The following is a 24,451-nucleotide window of genomic DNA, read 5'->3' as shown; positions in this document are numbered from 1 at the left end:
AATGTCTCCTAGACAAGGGCGTCAGACCCAGCTTGAGAAAGGTCACCAGTGTATCCCAAAGGCCCAGCCAAATGGAAGCGAGCTCTCAACAGTTTGGGTTCTAGTCTACAAGAAAACACTTGGGAGTTTTCTTGTAGACTAGGCATCATAGGTATCAGGTTCACATAGGTGTCAGAATTGTCAGAAGACATGGAAGGGGAGCTCTCCAACATAGTAAGAGGCAGAAGACCATTGTCCAGACTCCAAATATCCAGGTGTGGATTGGAACAAAGCTGTCATTCTACCCAAGGAATTAGAAGGGTCCTGTGGTCACACCCCACATGTCACCTGTGCTAGTGAAGGGGGACTTCCATGGTCACAGATGTCCCTGGGCCATGTGCAGCCACCAGAGTATGAGGCACCTTGCGTAGTTTTCTGTTTGAGGTCTACCCCTGCACCTGTGCTCTCCAGCCAGGTCCTTAGTCCTGTTTTCTAGAAGAGTCAGTAGATGCTCAGAGATGAAGGGACTGGCCTATACCCCTCTGCCAGAGTCCAAGCTCCTGAACCACTAGTCAGAGCTCAGGCCACATGGAGAAGCGCTCCGGAGGCCTTATGATGGTACTTTTGAGCCACAGCATGTCCCACAGACGGTCATCAGCTCTCCAGAGCCTGGCCTTCTCGAGCCTCACCATTCTGGTTTCGAAAACCAGATGGACACTTCGGTTTTCTTAACACCCTGAACTTCCTGGTGTGGGGAGGTACAGAACCCCAGGATATGAATGTAAGTCATACCTGAGAGGCCCAACACCATGCTACCCCACTCGCCCTCCTCCATTGTTCAAGCGCCCCTCCTTGGCTGCGGAGGCTGGTTTGCCATCCAGCAAACTCCCTCTCCCACCAGGTTCACCAGTGAGGTCAAGCCCTTAGCTGGCCGGCCTCTTGACTAGCCAGGCCATGGTGAATAATGCCTCCCAGCTTTCTGGAAAGGCATTGGAAGGCCACAGAGCCTACTCTTCAGCACAGCCAGCTTGATCAGTGACCCCTGGCCATAAAAACAGGACAGCTTGATGGCCTGTGATGATCTCGGCTGCTATTCAGGGCTGGTATCTGATGGCACTGGCTTGGTGCACACAGGGCCAAGAGGGAGAGTACTCAGCATGGAAGGGGGGCGTGCTCTCCCATGCTTCCAGCTGCCCCGTCCCCAGCAGGTCTGGCCAGAGCTAGGGCCCAGGGAAGACTTGACCTCCCAAAGTGAGAACTTGGCCCCAGAACTGGAAGTCCGTATAGGCACAAATGTACTGGGAGCGAGCATGATGGGGCAGGGGCCACACAGAACTGAACCAGGGGACCACACCCTGACCGTTGGCCTCGCCACCACTCCCTCCTCCACTGCCATCACCAGGTGGGCTGCCCCTCCCCCAGGTGCAGAGATCTGTACAGCACAGTTCTAAAAATCTGCCTGTTGCTTTTCCCCATTTCTTCTCTGGAGAATGGAAAGGATACAGTTCCCCAGGGGGGTCCTGGTCCTCATTCACTGGGCAACTGTCCAACATAAGTGGATTCCACTGGATGAATGTTACCCTGATATTCACACTTGTTTGGACTATATTTGCTTTGCCATTGACCTCTTAGCTTGGCTTCACGGCTTGTGGACAGTGCCCTCATCACACACATGGTACACTTTTAAATCCTCTTCTATAACCAGCCCCCAAACCACCACATGCCAGACTTTGAAGGCTTCAAACAAGCTGCCCAAAAGGAAAGTCAATAGAACTCTGAGGGCTGTCAGAGCCTCAGTGATCTAGAAACTTTGACATTTTGCTTCTAAGAAATCTCCTGTTACTTGGCCCCAAGGTGCTATTGAGAAAGATTAGCATGTCTCTAGGGAGGTGATGGACGGGCCAGTCTAAGGACATGCCTCAGGTGCTGTCCTGCCCCCACCGAAGCAAGAAGGACCAGTCATCCCTTGGGAAGGGGCTGGCACCAGTCTTCTCCAGTAGCTGGGTGAGGGTGCCTGAGAACAGCACCCAGAACTGTGGGGAGGCAAGGCCCCTCCCCCAGCCTCAGCACATGGCTGAACCCCAACCTGGGTCCCCTGCGTGGGACAATCCTCACATTCCCATTCCTGCTGAGGGCATTATTACTCTCTGCCATGTTTGAAAAATGACCTGTCCTCCTGGGATACCAGCTATTTCCAGATCTGTGCAAATCATTGTTTCCACCCGCTAAATGCTGGGTATTCGACCTGGGGGCAGGGAGATGTCACTTAAAATGGGAGAGGAGGAAATCACATTTCTTTCTAGAATAGTGAGACTTTTGATCACGAGTTGAGATGTTTCAGTTTCAAGACCGGAGGCATTAATCACCACTGAGATGATGGGATGTTTCTGATTAGAAACAAATTATTCTGGAGGGATTGTAATGTATGGTGTTTTTAAAGAAAACCATTGGCTCTCTGCGTTAAGAGTATGGCGTTCCCTTTCACTGAAGAGATCAAAGGACCGTTGACTTCCTGGTGCCACTGGAGGTCCCGTGGAAGAGAGCTGGTCTGACTGTAAGGCCTCAGTCAGGCCCCAGGTGTGCCCCCTCACACCCGAGCCCCAGATTGTGATCTGGAAATCACAACACCTCCTAGAGGCCTTGGGAGGTCAGGGGAAGGAGTGAGCACACAAGAGCCTCTGGGCTGCCGCACCCCAGGGAAGAAGTCAGGGAGAGCCTCTCGCTCCTACCTTGCTATCCCGTGCTGTTCAGACAGCTGGTAGATGCCTTCCTGTGCTCTGGGCAGGGAGACAGGGCTTTCAGCTCCAGGGCCTTAGCAAGAACAAGAGTGGTTTGCTACAGAAAGTGCTTCAGCCTACACCACTTCCAAAGCCTGCACCTCCTTTCTTGGATGGGGCCTGACCCCACACCCCACTCTGCAAGGCTGGGGGTCTGCAGCCAAGTCTCTGTGATTCAAGCAGCATTTCCTGAGCTCCTTTTCTTAGGAGAGAGCGTGCTAGACCTGTCCTGGTCAGGGGGTATGAGAGTGGACAGTGACCCAGCCCAGGTATGGACCGACAAGGAGCCAATGACATTAGTCATTGACATTAGCCAATGACACTCAGTCGCCTGGTCCAGTGTGCACACTGTGCTGTGGGACGCAGGCATCCTCTGCCTGGACAGCTGTGGATGGGGTTGCTGGTGGAGAGTGATGCTCTTTCTTTTGGGCTCAGTGGTAGTGGCCCCTGACATCCCCTAGTGCTTTAGAATTAACAAAATACATTCACTCATATTATCTCATTTGGCCCCATCCCCGTTTTACAGATGAGGAAACTGGCTCACAGTGCTGATGTGGCTTTCCCCCCCCCCCAAGGTCACACAATTAAAAAATGGCAGAGCTAAGAGTTTGGTCCCTGCCTTCTGACTCTTAATCCACCTTTTGTTCAGGTGCATAATAATGTCAGGGCTTTAGATTGTGAACTTGAAACATGGAGGAGCTGAATTCTAAGATGCCTGCAGCTCGAACCATCACAGGCATGTGCTTATCAGAAAGTCAGGTATCTGCCTGTCTCTCACAACCTTTTCCTCCAAGGGCTCTGTATCAGTCATTCACACTGTAGTATAAATCTCTCTTTAGTGTTCTCTCTCTCTCTCTCTCTGAGGTCCTGCCTGTTGTCTGCCCTCATTTGTGAAATAAAAAATTGAGTCCTTATTAAAAAGAAACTTGTACATCAGAGAGGAAGTGTGTGAGGCATCAGCAGTATCAGGACCTTTTTCTGGACTGTGTGAAGCCATACCACTCAGGCAGCCAGCACTCTGCATGAAGATAAGAGAGCCAGTCCTCCATTCGATGTTACTCATAGGATTATAAGCACCCAGGGAAAGGAGGGTCATCACGTTTCATTGCTTTTCAGAGCAGGGGCAGAAGGGAGAGGCCAGACTACCCCTTTGGTGTGGAACATTTTGTGTGGCTGAACAGAGCCTCCCACCAGGTAACCGAGTTCCGGAGAAAAGTCTAGAGCCCATATCTGCTCAGTTGAGAGAAATGAGCTTCCAATAGAGCAGGGGAGCCCCCGGAAATTGCCAGGACAGGTACCTGCATGGAAGCGAGCTAATAGTTTAACAGCAGATGCCTCTGTCCCCTCTGTTGCCCTGCTGTCCCTCCATTGACCCAGTAACCTTTGTCAAACTAGCTGCCTTTGTGTGGAGCAAGGAATCAGAGAGAGGTGTCGCTCCCCTGCACAGCAGCCTGGGTTTTAGCCACTACCTGGACCTTGCCGTTGAATCAGAGAAGCTGTTGTCTCTATGGAACACATGCTCTATCGGTGACCCCCAAACAGGGCTTGTGGTCAGGAGGACACAGGTCCCACATCCCTGCTCTGCTGTCTCTCATCAGACTCTCATTTCTTCCATGAGCCTATCAAATATTGATGTCTTACAACAGCCTTTTGAATGTGGCTCAGGTCCTGTAAAGTGGTGCCTGCACATGGTGACGGTGTGCGTAGGAGGCAGGAGGCAGGCTGTAGTGCTTGCAGAGCGCCTGGGCCAGCCTCCTCCAGCAGGAGTGGAAGGAAGGCCTTTCACACAGTCACTAACGGGCTGAGAGAGCTAAGCTACCAGAGTGATCACAGCTCCTGCCTGAGGACTGACAGGGACAGTGGCCCTGCAGGGTCCTCTGCGCCCCAGGCTCACAGAGCACAATCAGGAGCTCTTGGGATCACCAGACCTTTTGGGTTTTCGGGGGTCACCTTGACCTTGGGGCTCCCCGGCTGTAGAACCCCAGCCAGGATTTATAGGTCAGCAGGTTGCAAATTCAGAGACACTGGGGAAACCTCAAGCTAAGGCTGTGGAGAGGAAGGAAAAACAGTTTGAGAGGGAGTATGAGTTGAAGGGGTGTGTGTGTGTGTGTGTGTGTGTGTGTCTGAGAAAGCATTTCCAGTTTCAAGGCTGGAGGAAAGAGTGGGGATTTTCATTACTGTTTAAAACCTGCTATTTCAGGTTTCAACAGCTTCCGACGGTTGCACGGCTTATGCCAAGTCTGGGGGGAAATCTGTCAAAAATGCTTTTGAAGCGCTTTTGACATTTCACCAGCCAAGTGCCTTTCAGACACCCGCAGAAAATGGAGTTAGCACGAGGGTCTGCCCTTCCCCCACCCCTGCCTCAGGCTCTGCGAGCCGAACCTGCCCGGCAGAGCACAAGAACATGGGGCCTTCACGCTGGGGCGGTGAGGGCTCCCCCCTTGCCAGCTCTGCTGCTCACCCCAGAGCCGGGGAGGAAGCCTGGCCGCCCCCGCCACCGTCGGAACCTGGGCTCCAGCAAGTATCGAACATTCCTGCAGCGTTGCCATCTTCCTGAGGTTTTTACGACCTCCTTTAGCTAATTCTCAAAACACCGCTTTGGGATCTGGTGTTATTTATAGTCGTGATTTTACAGCTGGGAGAAGTTGAAGAGAAGGCAGACCTCACTGCAGAGGAGCATGTCATCGAGGCTGGGCCACCATGGGATGACAGAGACCCGGTTCCTCCCTGCTGGGGAGCCCTGTGGCCCTGGAGGAGGTTGAGGTGGGGGGTAAGGGGCTGGAGCTGTCACTGGGGAGGAGCTGCAGGGATACTCTGGGCCTCCTGTTCCTCTTCTCTGAAAGCCAGTGTGGTGTATGCATGTTTACTGTGCACCTACTATGTTCTGAGCGCCGCCCTGGCCGTAGCCACTGTTAGCGGGATGATAAATGAGGTCTAACAAGAGTGACATTAAGCCCAGGGCTCAGCACATGGTAGGCATGCAGAAGGTGGGTCCAGCTGTTCCTACTGCTGTTATCGCTGCCACCACCACCGTCATCATCACCCCCAAAGAAGCTGGCAAGGAAGCGTTGCACCATGTCTCGCTGTCACTTGGGTCCGAGAGTCCAAAGGCCTTCCCCAGTTTTTTAGGGAATTCTTGTTCACAGCCACACCCGAATGAATACCACGAGCCCATGGATATGTCCAAGTCAAAGATTTCTCTCTCTGGCCATAAGTCTTTTGCTCCCCAGGTGCTAGAATTTTCATTCTTATTGCTTTTCCAGTGAACAGTCCCCCCCCCCCATGTGTCTTTTACTCCCCATCCCAGCGGGGGGACTGCCCGGGGCTGGGGGCCAGGTCACCAGGCCTTGTCTGTGGTGCACAGCTGGGGAGGGGGAACGTGAGGGGCTGTCCTCCCTTTGGGTCGTCTGGTGGGGAGCTTTCCCGGCTGGATTTATTACTGCTTCGTTTCTTTGTTTCCCCAGTCTCAGGGAGCCATATTAAACGTTAATGTAATGAACGACCTGAAAAAAATACCCCACAGTGAAAGAGGACTTCCAACAAGACCAGATATGTTTTTTATAGATCTGTTTGCTGGGATTTTTAAAAGTCCCAGAATGGCTTCACAGTGATGCTTGGGGCTAATCCAGCGCTAGCAGGAGACACTGTGGTCTCCTCCCTGTTTAATTAAAGCTGAGGCGGAGGGGAGGCAGGAGGAGACAGAATTCCTTGTCTGTGCCCCCTGTGTTAACCCGAATGCAGCAAGCTCAGGTTACAAGGGGCTGCTATTGAAAGCAGCCCCTCAGACTTGTCTACAGTCTCGTTCGTTTTCAGGGTCAGATCAGCTCCGGGAGGTTATCTCGCTGAGCTGCCAGATCACCTGCCTGTGGGGCCTGGTGGTGGGGTGTGGCCAACCCCCCAGAGAGCTAAGCCAGCAGGCAAGCGGCTCAGCGCCTTTTCCTGGGCTCCAGGGATTCTCTGGTCGGTTCTCTGCTCTTGTCCAAGCACTGACTGTTAATAATAACAGTAGCACTTGCAGACGGCTCCCTCACTGCTGCTCACTTATTCCAAACTATTCTGTTTGGGTTTTTTTAAGATTTTATTTATTTATTTGACAGAGAGACAGCAAGAGAGGGAACACAAGCAGGGGGAGTGGGAGAGGGAGAAGCAGGCTTCCTGCCAAGCAGGAAGCCCGATGCAGGACTCAATCCCAGGGCCCTGAAACCATGGCCTGAGCCAAGGGCAGATGCTTAATGACAGCCACCAAGGTGCCCCTGTTCCAAGTTATTCTAATCATCAAAATTATTCTGCAAGGAACATTTTATTATCCTCAAGCCACAAATGAAGAAACTGGGGCTCAGATAGATTAAGTAACTTGCCCGAGGTATGGAGTGTGCTAACAGGTCTGTTCTTCCCCTGCTGCTCTGTCCCTAATAAGACTCCAGTCAAGGAGAGTGTGGTTACCTGTGGATGTCAGGCCAGTTCTTTCTCCGGGCTGGAAAATTAAAAGCCAGTGACCCTGTGCTAGGGAAGATGGTGGACCTGGGCAGTAACCTGACTTCTTGTTTCCTGGCTCACATGGAGGCTCTATCCAGTACAAACCATAATTCATACAGGAAGATGGAATTTGGTCCATGAAATGGGGCAACTGGGGTCCTGTCCCTCCTCTGCCACTTACTACGTGACGTTGGCCCAAACAGTGACCCCCCCACTGAGCTCAGTGGCCAGCAGCCTCAAGATTGTTGTGGAATGTTCCACACTATTGTGGAACCTTACAAGTGAGCCCATGGGACAAGCAGACACACCACCTGTATACACAAGGCTGTCATGAATACACTCCCTTCCTGCCCCCCCCCACACCCTCCTCCTCCCCAACTGGCCTTAGAGCCTGTGAAACAAGACTAAGAACTTTCAGAGGGGAAATCATTTTTCAAGGGCAACCCCAGACACCTGAGTTTTACAATGGTCATCGATCATTTTCAGGCAGAGACCTTGTCAGTTTTGCATTTGGTTTGAATAGACCCACAGGATTGAGTTCTTGCCTTGATTTTTACATACATAATAATGACACCTGCAAAAGACATTGAAGCCCTTCCTGATGTTGCTGGTCAGGAAGTGACTCAGCTGGGCTGACTGCCCAGCCGGCAGGGCCTTGGGTACCTTGTGTGGTCAGGGGGTGCCATGGGAGCGAGAAAAGCACGGCTTCAGAAGCCTTCTCCACTCACCAGTGCAGTTTCCTGGGGCCCCAGCCACTGTCTGTCCCACCCCAGAAGGAGCCCCTCTCCTAGAAGGAGTATGAAGACACTCAATTCCTAATTCTCCCTTCTTGACGTGTCTCCTGCACCAGGTGGATCCAGGGCCTGTAGTCCAAGACAACATCTGATGAGAAAAGGAATGTTGATGTTGCCCCTAGATCAGTACGCAGATTCCTCTTTTCCCCACGTGCGTAATCCAGTGCTAAATAGGCAGATACCAGGTCCCAAGTACACAGTAATCCCATTTTCCCAGGAAGCAAGTTTTTTTTAATTTTACAACCAACTTGACATATAAAAGTCTGTAATGGTAGAGGCAGACAGGTCAAACGCCTTCCTAAAATATGTAATTCATTCAGGTCATTACCCATGCATATTTAAAGGTTTATACTTATCTTTTAACTTAGAAATAGTGCCAGTTTTCTTCATGTAATAAAGTCAGACCTGATGAAGCTGCTGGGTGTACGGGGTCAAAAACGAGTGCATGTGAGCAGTTTTATAAGGTGCAACCTAACATTTGCTGTGTCTGCCCTCATTATCACCCCCTCTACCTTCTGGGTCCCCCGTTGGCCAGCATAGGACTTGTCCCCGCTGAGTTCACAGAGATGCCGCCTCTTCCGGAATCTGTAAGCGCTGCTCTCGCTGGACAGGTCCTCGTGAGCTGGGGTGTCACTTAGTGCTGTGTTTGTGGGACTTTGCTCTGCGTTTGCATGGCCATGCTCCGCGTCCTCGGGATTTCGTAGTACGTTACGATCCTTAGGCTTTTCCTTCTTTCATTCTGTTGGTGTGGATCCCAGGCTCTTTGTATAACCACTTACCAGCTTGCTTTTCAGTGATTCTTAAATCTTTTTTAGCTCATCCTCCTCATTTGTGATTTTGAGTCATGCCTCCGGGAGACAGTTACATTTCTTTTGCTTCCTTCTTTTTTTCTTGCTCCCCAAGTGATCACACTACAAAGAATTAAAGGCACCCCTTATCCCTGCCCCTGAACTGTGAGAGCTTTTGTTCTCACTAAAGTATATGGCAACTTTGTCTTTTCCAAGAATAATTTTGAGTGAAAGCCATCTCCCCCTTTTATTCGAGCATACCTGTATAAACTCAGCAGGGTGATAGCTGGATGTCCGCTCTTACTTAATTACACATTTTTGTATATGAATCCTCACCGGTTTGTTGTTAAGAAAAGAGAGCTCATTATACTCTACATAGGACACTGGGCAGAAGTTCCAGATAAATCAGAGGTTCTCAGTTCTGGGTGCCTCTTATAGAGATGGATTGGTCTGGGACATTGAGGTTTTTACAAGCACAACAGGAAATTCCTGCAACAGATCCCGGCTTCCCATGTTCCAGGTATCCTGTTGGTGGGACCTTGTCATATGGCCTCATCCCTCCACCTCAGCACCCCTCAAACTTCCCTGGGTCCCAGTGCTAACTCCTGAGTCCCAGGAGTACCCCATTGTCAAACCCCTCCCTCGTTTATCTAGAAAATAGGCTGTTAAGAAGACACAATGTTGAGGCCCCTGGAGCTGGCCACGTCCTCCGGGGGAGGGTGCCTGTTCTGGCTCAAACATGCCACAGCCCACAGGGAGGGTTGCTTGTGGCTTCCCCACCTCTTTTTTGATTTGAAAAGACTGGGGCCCCCCTGCACTATTCCCTCAAGATTCCTAACCCTTCTAAAGTAAGAAATACAAAACAAAAGTAAACAAAAACAAAAACCAACAACCAAGATCCTACTTGTCAGACTGGGAAGCAGAGGAATTCACCGGGTGTGCACAAGCACTTTGGGGAGCAGACCGTGTCCCCTTGGTCGTAGCTGGTCCCGGCAGTCTCCCACTGATCCAGTGCCTGGTGACTCCTCACAGATTTCCCCCTCCCTGCCCCCAGGACAGCCCTCCTTCCAGCACGGGCCAAGGTCAGGCCTGACGGACAGGGAGGAGACAGAGGGGCACATGATCCAAAGGAACCTGGTGTCACTACTCTATGTGGGGTTCGGAGGACACCCCCGCTTCCCTCTCTGCCGGCATGAATTCCATCTGGGCTGTGGCTCCAGAGGTGTTTGCTTTATTAAAGTTTTGCAGAGTGCTCTCAGAACCCCATAAATCATGGGTGGGTAGGGGACCCCAGGTGGAGAGAATGCGCCTGTGCACCCGACTCTCCCCATGGAGGAGACCAGCTTATCAGAGAGAGAGTTCCGGAGAGAGAGTTCCTGGGGCTCCTGGGAGAGCCAGCAAGGGCCCAGGAGCTCGGAGGGCAGGATCAGGGCAGAGGGGCCGAGTTGCTGGCAGAACACTGTGGAACACTTTATAAAAGGGTGCAGAGAGGGATAGGAGGAGGACTGGAACTATATGGGGAAGTCCAAACAAGTGTGCTCAGTGGGAACCTGGGATGTCTGCCGAGCTAACTGGGCTGGTTTGGCAAACCCAGGTCTACAAGGACTGGAGATGCCAGTAGCTCAGGCCTTGGTGTCTGAGTTAAAACTGTGAGCCACAAATAATCTGTGACTCCAGGATGGAAGGTTGCACTTCCTTTTCTTCTACTTCATTTTGGGCCCCAACTCTTCAGGCTTTGGGGAAATTCAACCCCCCCCCCATGACTGAGCTCGCCTCTACATCCAAGGCCAGGGGGAGATGCCTGAGGTCATCATGCCCAGCACCTTCTGGGTGCCACCAAGCTGTCTTGTCTGCTAGCTGGAGAATTTGGAAGCCCAGCTTTCTGCTTGGTACAGGGGTAGAAAGGGTGGGAAGTAAGATGCAAGCCTCATAAATCAATATTTTAGCAACGATCTTGTCTTTGCTTGGACTGCCGAGACAAAATACCATAGATGAGCGGCTTAACAGACATTTATTTCTCACAGTTCTGGAGGCAGGGAAGTCCACAGTCAAGGTGCTGGCCAATTTGGTTCTTGGTGAGGGCCCACTTCCTGGCTCGCAGATGACTGCTTTGTCACTGTGTCCTCAAGTGGTGGAAAGTCAGTCTCTGGTCTCTCTTCCTCTTTTAAAAGGACCCTAATCTCTTCATGGAAGCTCTGCCCTCGTAGCATCATCTAAACCTAGTTACCTCCCCAAGCCGCCCCCCCCCCGCAAAAAAATACCAACCCATTGGAAGCTAGGGCTCCAACATGTGGATCTGGGGAGACAAAGAACATTCAGTCCATAACATCTTGAAACAGGCGTCTATCAGGCAGCTGGTGTGCAGCCAAGCCTCCTTGTCCTGCACTATTTCAAGCACGTGGGAATGACATGCGGGGGCCAGGCACAGGGGCCGCTGCTCCTTGTAGCCATGGTCACAACCACTCGGCCCAGGTTCGGCCCCCAGCTTAGACCATCTCTATCTCTGGCAGTGCTCCTCGACCTGTGGGAAGGGCCTGCAGTCCCGCGTGGTACAATGTATGCACAAGGTCACCGGGCGCCATGGCAACGAGTGCCCCGCCCTCTTGAAGCCCGCTGCCTACAGACAGTGCCACCAGGAGGTCTGCAATGACAAGATCAACGTGAACACCATCACCTCCCCTCGCCTCGGTGAGTGGCCCCAGGCTGGTGGGGAGGGCACTGCTGCTCCCAGCCAGCTAGTCCCTGCTTGTGGAGGGGTTCTAGAATCCAGAAAGCGCCCCCCTTGGGGCTGATCCCAGCACTGGAGAGGCCAGCATTTGTCAGCTCTGTTGAAGGTTAGAGGTTTCAGAGATGGACTTTTGTTCTTTGTCTGCAAGCAGCAACCTCAAACACAACATGGCAAGCACCCGCTAGTCCCTCTGCCAACAGTGAGGGACACAGGATGGTCCCCCAATAAGGTTTTGGGGCTCCTGTGCATGAGGAGGGCAAGGGGAGGTGCGTTCTTCCAGAAATGAAGGAGCTGGGGTGTGATTCACGAAACCTTGGGGATGGGCACATGGGATTTTCTTTAAGCTGATGCACGAGAAGAAAGCAGGTGTTGGCGGGTTGTAGTCTTGAATTCGGTGGCATGGGAGGGAGAAGAGAGACATTTAACACCAATTTAATGATTCCTTTTAACAGTCTCTCCTCCTCCAAATAGAAATCCCTAAAGGAATATTTTCCTACCCAGAGCCCCGTTCCCTAATGTTGGAATGCAGCCAGGAGGGGGGCTTCTAAGTTGTTTCATAGACGTGGGGGTGGTCTTGGAGCTTGCAGAGGGATTCCCCCAGCCTCTGCGTGCACAAACTTCTTTGATACGCTTCAGACATCTCCCTCTGGCAGGAACTTCTCTCCACAAGATGACCCTGAAGGAGGTTTAGACCACTTGTGCCATTAGCTTCTGCTTCAGTGGCCCTTTGAGGCCCACTGCCCCAGGTCATTCTGTCTCCTAAATGCCAGCAGGGATGGCATCCTAGGCCAGAAAGCAACAGTGCATACCACTTAGCTGGGAAGCAGGGTGCACAGTGCCCTTGTCCTGAGGAAGCAGCCAGACCACCGTTCCCTGCGAAGCGGTCAGGTTAGACACGGGAGTGCATCCCCTGTAGAAGAAAGTGACATCCCGTGGCCCCGGCAGGGGGCCTGTTTCCTCGCATCCATGCAGGGCTCAGGCATATGTGTGAGCGAGGGCAGCCCTAGAGTCAGACCACGGGCCCTCTCTGTGCATGCATCAGGATGTACCCAAGCCGTCCGTAACCCCTGGGCTCTCTCTCCCCCCCCACCACACCCTTAGCCGCCCTGACCTACAAATGCACACGGGACCAGTGGACGGTGTACTGCCGGGTCATCCGAGAAAAAAACCTCTGCCAGGACATGCGGTGGTACCAGCGCTGCTGCCAGACGTGCAGGGACTTCTATGCAAACAAGATGCGCCAGCCGCCTCCGCCATCGCTGAGCTCATGACACGTGGCCCAGCGGCCCCCCCGGCGTGGCAGCGCGTGGCCTGCGTGCTAATGACATGGCAAGCTGAACGCCCACCTGAGAGCACCCCAGTCCTGCAGCCGGCCCCACCCCCCCACCCCTGGAGCACACCACCACTCACCCACGAGGCTGTCCCAAGAATCCGACCATTATAGAACTGGAGTGTGGACTTGACGTTTGCTGTTAGCGCTTTTGTACTTAATATATTGTTAATGGCCACTGGATGGCTTTCTACAGTAAGGAAAGAAATAGGCGTGAGTCACAAAATTATTGTCCTTTCTAAGGGTCTGTGTACCTCAAAGGGAACACCTCTGATGGACAGTTGTCAAAAGAAAGAGACGTCCCTGTGCACTTCTGTCTTGGCTTTCTTTTGACATTTGAATTCCCGGTGCTTGATGTGCCGGGGGGATTATCCCCGAAAGGAGACATTTTACATGAAAACTGGCTTTATTCTGAAAGCTGGCACCACCCTGGAAAGAAGGATGGATGTCAGCAAGCCTCTGCAAAGGGCTTCTGAGAGGCCCAGGCTGCCGGAGCCCTTCCTGACCACATGAGCATCAGAACTTTGCCTCTCGGCCCATCTCTGAAAACACATTCTCTAGATCATGGGCCTTGTCTTGGAGGTCTTGTCCCTGACAGTCTGAATCTCTGTCAGCCAAGGATGCCAAGACCACGTGATTCTGCATACCACCTGTGTCAGGAAGAATATTCTGGAAGTGTTTGGGTTTGGGGAGGCATCTAATTTCTATACAGTCGACCACATTGGGAAACAGAAAAGTCTTTCTCTAAGGTGCTATGAAATGGGACGTATGTTAATTAGGGGGATGGGACTGCTTCCTGGCATAAAGGTGAACCTTTCATCCGGGGCGTATGGCCCCTCTGCCTTCTGGGGGCCTCTGCTCCAGGCAGTGCTTCGTAAAACTTTGCACCTTACAAATGGCTTCCCGTTGATCTTGGCTATCTACCTGAAGTTGATTCTTTCTAGAACCTCTGGCTACTTCACCCTGGTTTCCTCCAGAAGCCACTCAGCCTGGTGTGCCAGGAACATGGAGGACGGACCCCCTTGCAAGGATCGCGGCACAACCACCATGCCTTCCCATAGCCCAGACCTTGCGGGGCCTGGCATTGTCACACTGTTGTCATTGACCCATCTTTTTAGTAAGGCAAGGATGACTCTCAGAAAAGCATGAAGAAAGCCTTTCCCTGCTGCAGCCCCTCAAAGCAGAGCTGCACCCTCTCCAGAAGCCTGGGCAAATGACAAGAGTACAGAAGACCATGGGACCCCATCCACTTTGGGAGCTGGAAGGGAAAGACTCTAGAAGCCAAGAGGCCTGTTTCACTCACCAACTTGGTGGGTGTTTGATGGGTGCTTACATTCAAGGACTTTATCGTGATAAACACCCCCTTCGCCTTCATGATTGCAGACAGGAAGCCTCATGTATGCCCGTCTCCCTGGGGTCATCTCCAAGGACTTCCTGACTTATTGGTGCTGTTTATGTATCTGCTTTTGTTTTTGATGATGTCACAACGTTAGGGTTAGCTTAAGGCTGTTTCAATGTATGATTTTTCATATTCCAGAGACAGAGAAGTGATAGGGATGACAAAAAATGTGTGCGGTTCCACTTGAATCATGAGAAGTTTCGAGAAACCTGCTTGGGTGCTGTGTTAAGGACTGAGAGAATGCCAGGATGGAGTGATCCACCCTGCAATGTAACCCCCGCTCCCCCAATGGTTGCACCAGGGCCTGTGCAAGATGCTGTCCTCCCCAACTCAGGCTTGGGCACCAACAGAATCCCTCCAAACCCCGTTGCCACAAAACTTTCAAATTCATGGGGAGCTAGGCTTCCATGTTTCCCTAGCCCCCAGTGGGCTATGCTTCACCCCAAAACTTCAGAAAGGTAGCAGCCTCGGAACCTGAGGAGCAGAGCTAGGATGGCCAGCTAAGGAAGCCAGGAAGCCTTCTTGCTCATACGCACGCTTGTACCCAAGTTGCGTGAGCCCATAAGCGAGCCCTCTCCCTGGTGCCTCTGAATTACCCCCCACTGGCTACCTTGACCGTGTCCACTGGATGCATCTGGCCAGGGCCTCACACCTTCAAAATCCAAAATAATTGATTTGATTTGATTCTTATTAAACACCCCATTGGTTCCCCCATTGGTGTCTTTCTGACCTCTTTTAGCTCACGCTGGCACTGAAATTCCCCAGCCTGCCTTCTGTTTATGGCACAAGCAATGATCAATGTTAGCGAAACCAGCCTGGTGCTCTTCTTCCACTGTGTACAGAAGACATTGAAACCCTGTGATCACAGCAGTGACGTTTCTTTATTAACACTACCCTGTACTGTCACTCGAGTACTGTACCTTTTTGATTGCACAAATGTGTTACTAACTGCAGAGTCTTATGACCTTATGGTGCTACTTTCATGAGTACAAATGAAACCCTCTCACTTGACCATGGCTTGATATTATCAGAACACAGGGAAGATCCTCGGCAGCAATAATATGATTGCTTTGCTCCCTTTTCTTCGTTTCAGAGTCAAATGTATATATTTTCCATTAGTTAACTTACATTACGTACTGTACCCATGGTATTTTTGTTTTATTTTTTGGTGCTGGTTTTGAAAGAAAAAAAAAAACAGAAGACAAACATTGGACACCACTGTAAATGAAAAATTAATCATTTCATTGGAAGTGAGTTGAACATGTTTTAATAAAATGTTTTTCCATAACAATATTAAGCTGTCTGTGAAGTAAAAGACAAAAACCAGTCCTCGAGGGCTGACAGAGGGCGGCCTGTCCTGCAAGTGGCCCCATAGCATGCCTGGAATGGTGTCCCAACCACAGCTGGGGACGATGTCAGAAGTTGCTGGTTAATGCGGTTCTGGCCAGTGGCTGCATCTCCCTGAGCAAGTACTAACAAATCATCCTGTCCCGGGCCTCACCCTGGTGTGGTTGCAAAGCGCTGGGTGGGGACACAAAGGCCTGACAGCTGTGCTGTGAGTCTGCATCTGATGCAGAGCAGAAGCCACCTCACTTGCAGAGACACCCATGCTCCTTTGGGGTGCAGGGACCCCTGGTGCAGTCGAAGGGGGCATTTCAAACAGAGCCTGGGCCCTGGTAATGCCAGAATGGGCAGCTGCTCCCTACAGCCTTGCTTTTCTATCTTTAGCGCCTCCGTCCCCCACCCTGCCCATAGCTTCCCTCCTCATGCGGGGATGAGAAGCAGTCCTGGCCCTGCCATCCTCCCAGGCTAAGGACACGGCAAAGTTACCACACCGTGGGACCCCATCTGAGATTGACATGGAGCAGGGATACTGCTCCTTCTGGATCAGGAAGTGGTGGTTCCTCTCCTTCTAGCAGCAAGGAGAAAAAGTTTCCCAGCCAAGAACGTGGAGCTCCATTCAACAGAGAAGGCCTCCTTTGAATGTTGGAGCAGCCCCCAGAAATTTCCTGAAGCAAAGACCATTTGTTTAACAGACAGCAAACTGCCCACAGCATCCCCAGTTGCCAGGAAACACAAGCCTGTTGCTGGCGTTCATTCTCATTAATCATCAGCCACCTACCTCAGAGACCTGCTAGTATCGTCTCCTCTTTTCTCTGAGAACTCTGATTTCTCTGGAATGTCCAGCAGCCCTGGTGGTATGTCATTTCTCCAGGAGCGGCTGCGATTCCCAGGTGGCCCTCAGTTGGCTGTTTGGTGGGTGAAATGGACAAGCTCTCGGTCAGCGAGTGTTGAGTGGGTTTCTAGTGGGAACCAAGCACTCCCTGGAACTGATGAGAACACAGAAACAGCAAAGAACCAGCTCAGTAGCTCACAGCCCTACTGAGCAGACAAGCCTGGAGTCCTGGACAACAGAGAATGAGCGAGAGCTGCCGGAACTCTAAGAAAGGAAAGGTTAAGGCTTCCTTTGTGGGTTTGTTGATTGACCTCTGGACATAGGCTAGAAGAGGGGGGATTGAAACCTCCATGAACTCTTCAGACCACTCCTCTGGCTCATGCCCCCTGTCCTGCATTAATACTATTCTTGGGTCACGTGACCTTTAGATATTCCATTGCATCTTGTCCTCAGCAGGCTCTATCCTTTGGGACATGCTCTTCTTGCACCTTCTGGATCACTGTCTCCTGACTTTTGTCCTCCTCTTGCTCCTTCCTAGGTCTCCTTTCTTTGCCAGCTCTAGACTATGGAATGCCCCAGGGCTCAGCCCTAACCCCCATCTTTCTATGTACTTTCATTGTAGGTCGTGTCACCCAGACCCAAGTCTTTGAGAACCAAGCATGTTCTTGTATCTTTCCAATTAACATCTTTGGTCCTGACCTCTCTCTTGACCTCCATCTTCATACACCACCTCTCTGTGTGCACAGGCCATCCTGCAGAAAACTCTGGGACTAGGATGACCCTTCAGAGTTATCACAAATCTGAGACATGGTGGGAACAGCTCACCTCTGTGCATGTGACATTAGCTGGCGTGGTTCAAAGCACAAATAGAGGCCGGGATTATGAGATGGCTCCCCTGCTTGCCTAACTGACCAACAGTGCCGGTCTTAAGAACCTCAGCTGGGACTTAACAGCCAGAATACCTACAACATGACCTCTCCGAGGAACTGCTGGGCAACCCTGAAGGACGATAGGAGGTTGCACTGGTCAACACTCTGAGAAAGAGCATGACTTTCATGACGGCTGTGTCACCCCATTAGACAACTTGAAAGTTCCATGGCATCACGTCCATCATCCTCTAATAGTTAAGGCAGTCACAAAGGCTCACATTAAGTTCAAGGGGAGGGGACAAAGAGTCTGTCTCATGCTGGGGAGAATGGGAAGGCTCTGGAAGAGCAGATGAGATGAGAAATATTTAGCCATTTGGAGGAAGATTCACATACTCTCAGACACAGAATATGCTCACCCTTCCCCTAAAGTCTCATCCCATTTCAACATCATCGTCAAGGTAAAAGCCCTGGATTTCATCATCTAAGTCAGGTGCAGGTTGGCTTCCTTAAGTGTGCAGCTCCCTCCAGGAGAGCTTCTTGAGCACTATTTCTCTCAATCTAAAGACCAAGGAACTCAAAAGAGACACTGCCTCCTTCCAACCTCCAGCATCCAAGAGAAAATGGTGGGATAGGCATGGGAGAACCAGTGTAGATACGCTCTATTTAAAAAGGAGGAGCAGGAAAGGATGCTGTATCTTGTCAAATGCTTTTTCTGCATCAATTGAGAGGACCATGTGGTTCTTCTCTCTTCTCTTATTGATTTGTTCTATCATATTGATTGATTTGCAAATATTGAACCACCCCTGCATCCCATGGATAAATCCCACCTGGTCATGGTGGATAACCTTTTTAATGTACTTTTGGATCCTATTAGCTAGGATCTTGTTGAGAGTCTTGGCATCCATATTCATCAGGGATATTGGTCTGAAATTCTACATTTTGGTGGGGTCTTTGCCTAATTTAGGATTAGGGTAATAGAGGGAACATTCCTCAACTTCATAAAATCTATCTATGAAAAACCCACAGTGAATGTCATCCTCAACGGGGAAAAGCTGACAGACTGCCCTTTGAGATCAGGAACATGACAGTGATGCCCAGTGTTGCCACTCTTGTTCAACATAGTACTAGAAGTCCTGTCAACAGCAATCAGACAACAAAGAGAAATATAGGGTATTCAAATTGGCAGTAAAGAAGTCAAACTCTCACTCTTCACAGATGACATGATACTTTATATGGAAAAGCCAAAGGACTCTACCCCCAAACTACTAGAACTCATACAGCAATTCAGTAATGTGGCAGCATACAAAATCAATGTACAGAAATCAGATGCTTTCTTATACACTAACAATGAAAATGCAGAAAGGGAAATTAGAGAATTGATTCCATTTACTATAGCACCAAGAACCATAAGATACCTGGGAATAACCTAACCAAAGAGGTAAAGGATCTGTACTCAAGGACTACAGAACACTCGTGAAAGAAATTGAAGAAGACACCAAAAGATGGAAGACCATTCCATGCTCATGGATCAGAATAATAAACATTGTTAAAATACCTATACTGTCTAGAGCAATCTATACTTTCAATGCCATTCTGATCAAAATTCCACCAGCATTTTTCAAAGAGCTGGAACAAGCAATCCTAAAATTTGTATGGAACCAGAAGAGACCCCAAATTGCTAAGGAAATGTTGAAAAAGAAAAACAAAACTGGGGGCATCACATTGCCTGAGTTCAACCTTTACTATAAAGCTGTGATCACCAAGACAGCGTGGTACTGCCACAAAAACAGAGAAATAGACCCGTTGAACAGAGTAGAGAGCCCAGATATGGACCCTCAACTTTACGGTCAAATAATCTTCAACAAAGCAGGAAAAAAATATCCAGTGGAAAAAAGACAGTCTCTTCAATAAACGGTGCTGGGAAGATTGGACAGCTACATGTAGAAGAATGAAACTCAACCAATCTCTTACACCATACACAAAGATAAACTTGAAATGGATAAAAGGCCTCAGCATGAGGCAGGAATCCATCAGAATCCTAGAGGAGAACATAGGCAATAACCTCTTCAACATCGGCCACAGCAACTTCTTTCAAGATATGTCAGGGCGCCTGGGTGGCTCAGAGGGTTAAAGCCTCTGCCTTCAGCTCAGGCCGTGATCTCAGGGTCCGGGGATAGAGCCCTGCATTGGGCTCCCCTCAGCAGGGAGCCTGCTTCCTCTTCTCTCTCTGCCTGCCTCTCTGCCTACCTGTGATCTCTGTCAAATAAATAAATAAAATCTTTTTAAGAAGAAAGGATATGTCTCCAAAGCAAAGGAAACAAAAGTAAAAATGAACTGTTGGGACTTCATCAAGATCAAAAGCTTCTGCACAGCAAAGGAAACAGTCAGCAAAACAAAGAGGCAACCCACAGAATGGGAGAATATATTCACAAATGACAGTACAGACAAAGGGCTGCTATCCAAGATCTATAAAGAACTCTTCAAACTCAACCCACACAAAACAGATAATCATGTCAAAAAATGGGCAGAAAACATGAATAGACACTTCTCCAAAGAAGACATACAAATGGCTAACAGACACATGAAAAAATGTTCATCATCACTAGCCATCAGGGAGATTCAAATCAAAACCACATTGAAATACCACCTTATACCAGTTAGAAAGGCCAAAATTAACAAGGTAGTAAACAACATGTGTTGCAGAGGATGTGGAGAAAGGGGAACCCTCTTACACTGTTGGTAGGAATGCAAGTTGGTGTAGCCACTTTGGAAAACAGTGTGGAGATTCCTTAAGAAATTAAATATAGAGCTTCCCTATGACCCTGCAGTTGCACTACTGGATATTTACCCCAAAGATACAGATGTAGTGAAAAGAAGGGCCATCTGTACCCCAATGTTCATAACAGCAATGACCACAGTTGCCAAACTGTGGAAAGAACTAAGATGTTCTTCAATGGACGAATGGATACAGTCCATATATACAATGGAGTATTATGCCTCCATCAGAAAGGATGAATACCCAACTTCAGTATCAACATGGACAGGACTAGAAGAGATTATGCTGACTGAAATAAGTCAAGCAGGAAGAATCAATTATCATACGGTTTCGCTTACTTGTTGAATAAACACGAAAGACATGGAATAACATGGAGGACATGGGGAGATGGAGAGGAGTGAGTTGGGGGACATTGGAAGGGGAAACAAACCATGAGAAACTGTGGACTCTGAGAAACAAACTGAGGGTTTTGGAGGGGGGGGATGGAGGGTTGGGTGAACCTGGTGGTGGGTATTATGGAGGGCATGTATTGCATGGAGCACTGGGTGTGGTGCATAAACAATGAATTCTGGAACACTGAAAAAAGTTAAAAATAAAAATATAGAAATAAAAAGGAAGGGCAGGGGAGGCACATGGCAGCTACTCCACAGCAGTTCTAAAGTCCAGCATGGCACCTGTAGCCAGATCCTTCAGTCCCAGCCCTACTGCTGGCAAGTGATTTTCCTGGGACTGCCTCCAGAAGCCAGCAACACTTTGTTGTTTGTCATAATTCATTCTTAACTGTAGGGGAAGCAAAATGCAATCAAGTGCTCTTCCCTTTGGAGAGGATGTCCTGGCATGCTCCAGACCGGTGGAACTCTAAACATTTCACTGATGACATGTGTCATTGAATATTCACGGTAATTATCTCCCACCTGCTAGAGCACAAGTATCTCACTAAGGCCTCCAATTTACGTGCCTCTTCTTGCTTGTCTAGTCTCGTTAACAGGATACCATGGATACAGTGGGTTAGTGTGGATTCTGTGGAGGGTCTGTGCAGTTCAAGCCTTCTGGGGCTATGTTATAACAGAGTGTTAACATAGCCCTCAGAGGAGACTGTACGTGATGGCTACTGCTGGCTGTCACACATGATCGTGAATTACTCTGGTCTTTCTCTCCTGTAGAGATGGAATATAATGCATTTCCTAGCTTCATCATCATATACCTTGTATCTTAAACCTGGTTGATCAGCTCTAGAAAAAATATATCTGGCATAGCCATCCATTTGTGGCTAATTCTACCACAGTGGTTAAGACTGTGGTCGTCCACTGTCATGAGACAGGACCAAATCTAAATTTTGTAGGGGCCCGTCTGATGACTTTGATGGGGATATGATGGGATAACCTCCCCTGCATTCTTCAGGTCTTTCAGCATGACACTCAAATATGCCATCCTCCCCGGGTTGCAATATTGCTATCGACTTACCTTCTAGCCTAGAGAGGGGGAGGCAGTTTCTTGGGCTTCCACTTGGTTTACCCCACAACAGTGGCGCCTTATTCCACAGGCCAAGTTCATCCGTTCCAAGTGCACTTTCAGGGACAGGAGAAATGATCACTGGGTGACCAAAAGGAACCACTGGCCCATTATGAACCCAGCCTGGATCAAGACTCCATTTATTATCTGAACCCCATTCCCCCTTCACTCTTAGAGGGGACCACGGTAAGATTCTGGGTCCCCAGCAGCAATGTCAACTTGGATCTGGTGTGCAGCATGTAACTGATTGATAGTTAAAATTAATCACCCTCAGCATTTTTATCATCTTTCTCCAATGCATCAGTAACACCCAGTAACAGCTACTGAATTTCTTTGCCTGTATCTTTCAAATGACTGAGACATTATGCCATCCTGAAAGTTTTCACCATTTCCCTACACCGATGCCAGGAGCATGAGGTCCTTTGGTCTAGCTGGCAGGTGATGTAGCTCCAAAATCCTATTCTAGGGTCTGCTTCCTAGGATCACTCCTGGCACCAACTGCTTTGGTTTGGGTTCTTGGGAACCATCTCTGAGGTGGCGATTTTATTGGGGGGAGGTTCATGGGGAGGGGTGCTCAGGAATACTGTGATGGCATGAGAGAGTCAGGGTTGGGTACAGGGAGACATGAAACTCTGGTGCAGTCACGACAGCTGGTGCCATAGGGAGCTTTGGAGATGGAATAGCCCTTCGAAGTTGTCCCCTGTTAAGGCAAGTGGATGGCCCTGGCTGACAGCTGCCCTGGAGAAGGTGGAGTCTTAAGAGTTAGCTCCCTTGTGCTGAGGGCAAGGCCGGGGGATGGTGCTGTTGGTCAGCCAACACTACCTAGGTTTTGGAGGGAGATCTGTGTGGCACACCACAGCTCCCACTGCAGGCCGCAAGCTTAGATCTTACAAAATTAAATTCCCAATTTCCTCCCTCTTATAAACCCTTTCCTTCCAGGTACTTCCTCCTCTCAGTCAATGGCACCACTATCCACTAATGTCTCACATCAAAACTTCAAGGTCATCCTTGCTTCTTCGGTTTCCCTTTCTATCCCCAGGTCAAAGCAGGCATAAATACCACTGGTTCTATCTCCAAATTATGCCTCTAATCTGTCTGCTTCTCCTTCTATCTCTGCCACCACCGTGCACCAAGTCACAGACCTCCACCAGGACTGCAGAAGCTTCCCAACGACCTCCCTTCCTCCTTTCTGGATCTTTCCAATACATTCTCTGCACACCAGTCAGAGCCATGTCTCCTGAACATAAATCCTGGCATTCTCCCATTTAAAACCCTTCAGTAGCTTCTCACCCCTGGAGTTTTCTCATCTCACAGCCCTCTGTGATCATGCCCCTGCTGTCCTCACCTCCCACATGGTCATGCACACATCAACCATCCGACCTCCTTCTGTCTGACAATTCTCCACCTTCTTCCCATTTGGGGCCTTTATTGGTCCCATTGCTTGTGCTGCTCCCACATGCCCCCAGCCCCAGTTCTTCCCATGGCTGAATATCTACATCTCTCATGTCTCAGCTGGAATGTTATTCCTCAGACAGACTTTCCTTGAATTCTGAAGTCACTGCCTAGTCATGGCGGCCATCTTTATTCCCTCCTCAGTGCTTGTCTTAACCTATCATTAGTCTGTTAACCTGTTTTGCTAGCAAGTGTGCCCATCTAGAATGTAAGTGCCACCAGGGCAGAAAACACATGACTCCCGTGCCCAACATGTGAATGCACTCAGTGAACTCATTTAGCTCTTTGCTGATTACAACTTATATTACTTAGAGTATTTTCAGGTAAGTCCAGGATTGTACCAGAAGATATTTGCACTGGATGAAAGAAGTGCACTCTAAATTCAATGATTTTTTTTTTTTTTGCTTATACCTTAAATGATATAAATATTTGGACAACTAGCTTTATTTAAGTCAATGAAAACAAGATGTTTGCAGTTTTTCTGATTCTCCCCCTTGTCAGCCACCCCTTGCCAACAGACACAGGTGTTTCCAGATGGTTGCCATGGCGATCTAGAAGCTGTTTTCTCTCCTTTTCATCTTATCTTTGGAACAGTAGAGTGACAGATTCGGGAAGCAAAGAGGCTGAGGTTTGGGCTTGACATGGCACCACCATCTCGTGTTTAACCCTGATGCTCCAGGAGTTGTCCGGAAGGGCATCTGTGCCTGCGGGCAAGCCCTGCAATGTGGGTGCTCACTGGGAGATTTCCTGGGTGAGGGACATTTGTTACTCCCCCATGCGCTATGAAACTGTCAACCCCTTGATTTTGAAGCCCTTCTCAGAAAAACAACCCCTTCTAGAGCCCAGGCAGCTTCAGGCCAACTGGTGGCCCAGTTGGTTGGGCATCCAACTCTTGCTTTCAGCTCAGGTCTGATCTTGGAGTCGTGAGATGGAGCCCCATGCCGGGCTTTGCACTCAGCATGGAGTCTGTTTGGGTTTCTCTCTCCCTCTTCCTCTGCCCCTCCCCACTCGCTCGCTCACTCTCTCTCTCACTGAAATAAAATCTTAAAAAAAAAAAAAAAGAACCCAAGCAGCTTCAGCATTTCAGGGGCTAACTTTCAAAAATGACCCCAAAATTAGGTTTTTCCTCCTGGAATTCCTTAGGAGAATACTGGGATTTCCCTTGGAAAAGACTAGCTACTCAGGTCTGGGGGACTCTGTCCTTCTATAGGAAAAATGTAAATGACCCAGTGAATGGAAGTGTCTTTTGGTAGATAAAGCCCAGGGGCACCTGGGTGGCTCAGTGGGTTGAGCCTCTGCCTTCGGCTCGGGTCATGATCTTGGGGTCCTGGGATCGAGCCCCGCGTCGGGCTCTCTGCTCAGCGGGAAGCCCGCTTCCCCCCTCTCTCTCTCTGC

General features: G+C 49.7%; 1 protein-coding gene across 4 annotated transcripts in view; it reads left to right on the top strand.

Moving 5' to 3' along the window:
* Nucleotides 1–15,564, top strand: part of ADAMTS17 (ADAM metallopeptidase with thrombospondin type 1 motif 17) — a 327,264-nt gene extending 311,700 nt beyond the window's left edge. For all 4 annotated transcript variants that reach the window (XM_013060100.2, XM_045070851.1, XM_045070852.1 and 1 more), the window contains 2 exons: nucleotides 11,325–11,502; nucleotides 12,644–15,564. In XM_013060100.2, the coding sequence (XP_012915554.2) occupies nucleotides 11,325–11,502; nucleotides 12,644–12,813 (348 nt within the window). In that variant the 3' untranslated portion in view covers nucleotides 12,814–15,564. The remainder of the gene's footprint in view (nucleotides 1–11,324; nucleotides 11,503–12,643) is intronic.
* The last annotated feature ends 8,887 nt before the right edge of the window (nucleotides 15,565–24,451 follow it).

Source organism: Mustela putorius, unplaced genomic scaffold (assembly GCF_011764305.1).
Source record: "Mustela putorius furo isolate JIRA1106 unplaced genomic scaffold, ASM1176430v1.1 tig00003972_pilon_pilon_pilon, whole genome shotgun sequence".
In the NCBI taxonomy this organism is placed as follows: Eukaryota; Metazoa; Chordata; class Mammalia; order Carnivora; family Mustelidae; genus Mustela; species Mustela putorius.
Note: the sequence above shows the minus strand (reverse complement) of the source record. Positions and strands in the feature narration are given on the sequence as shown.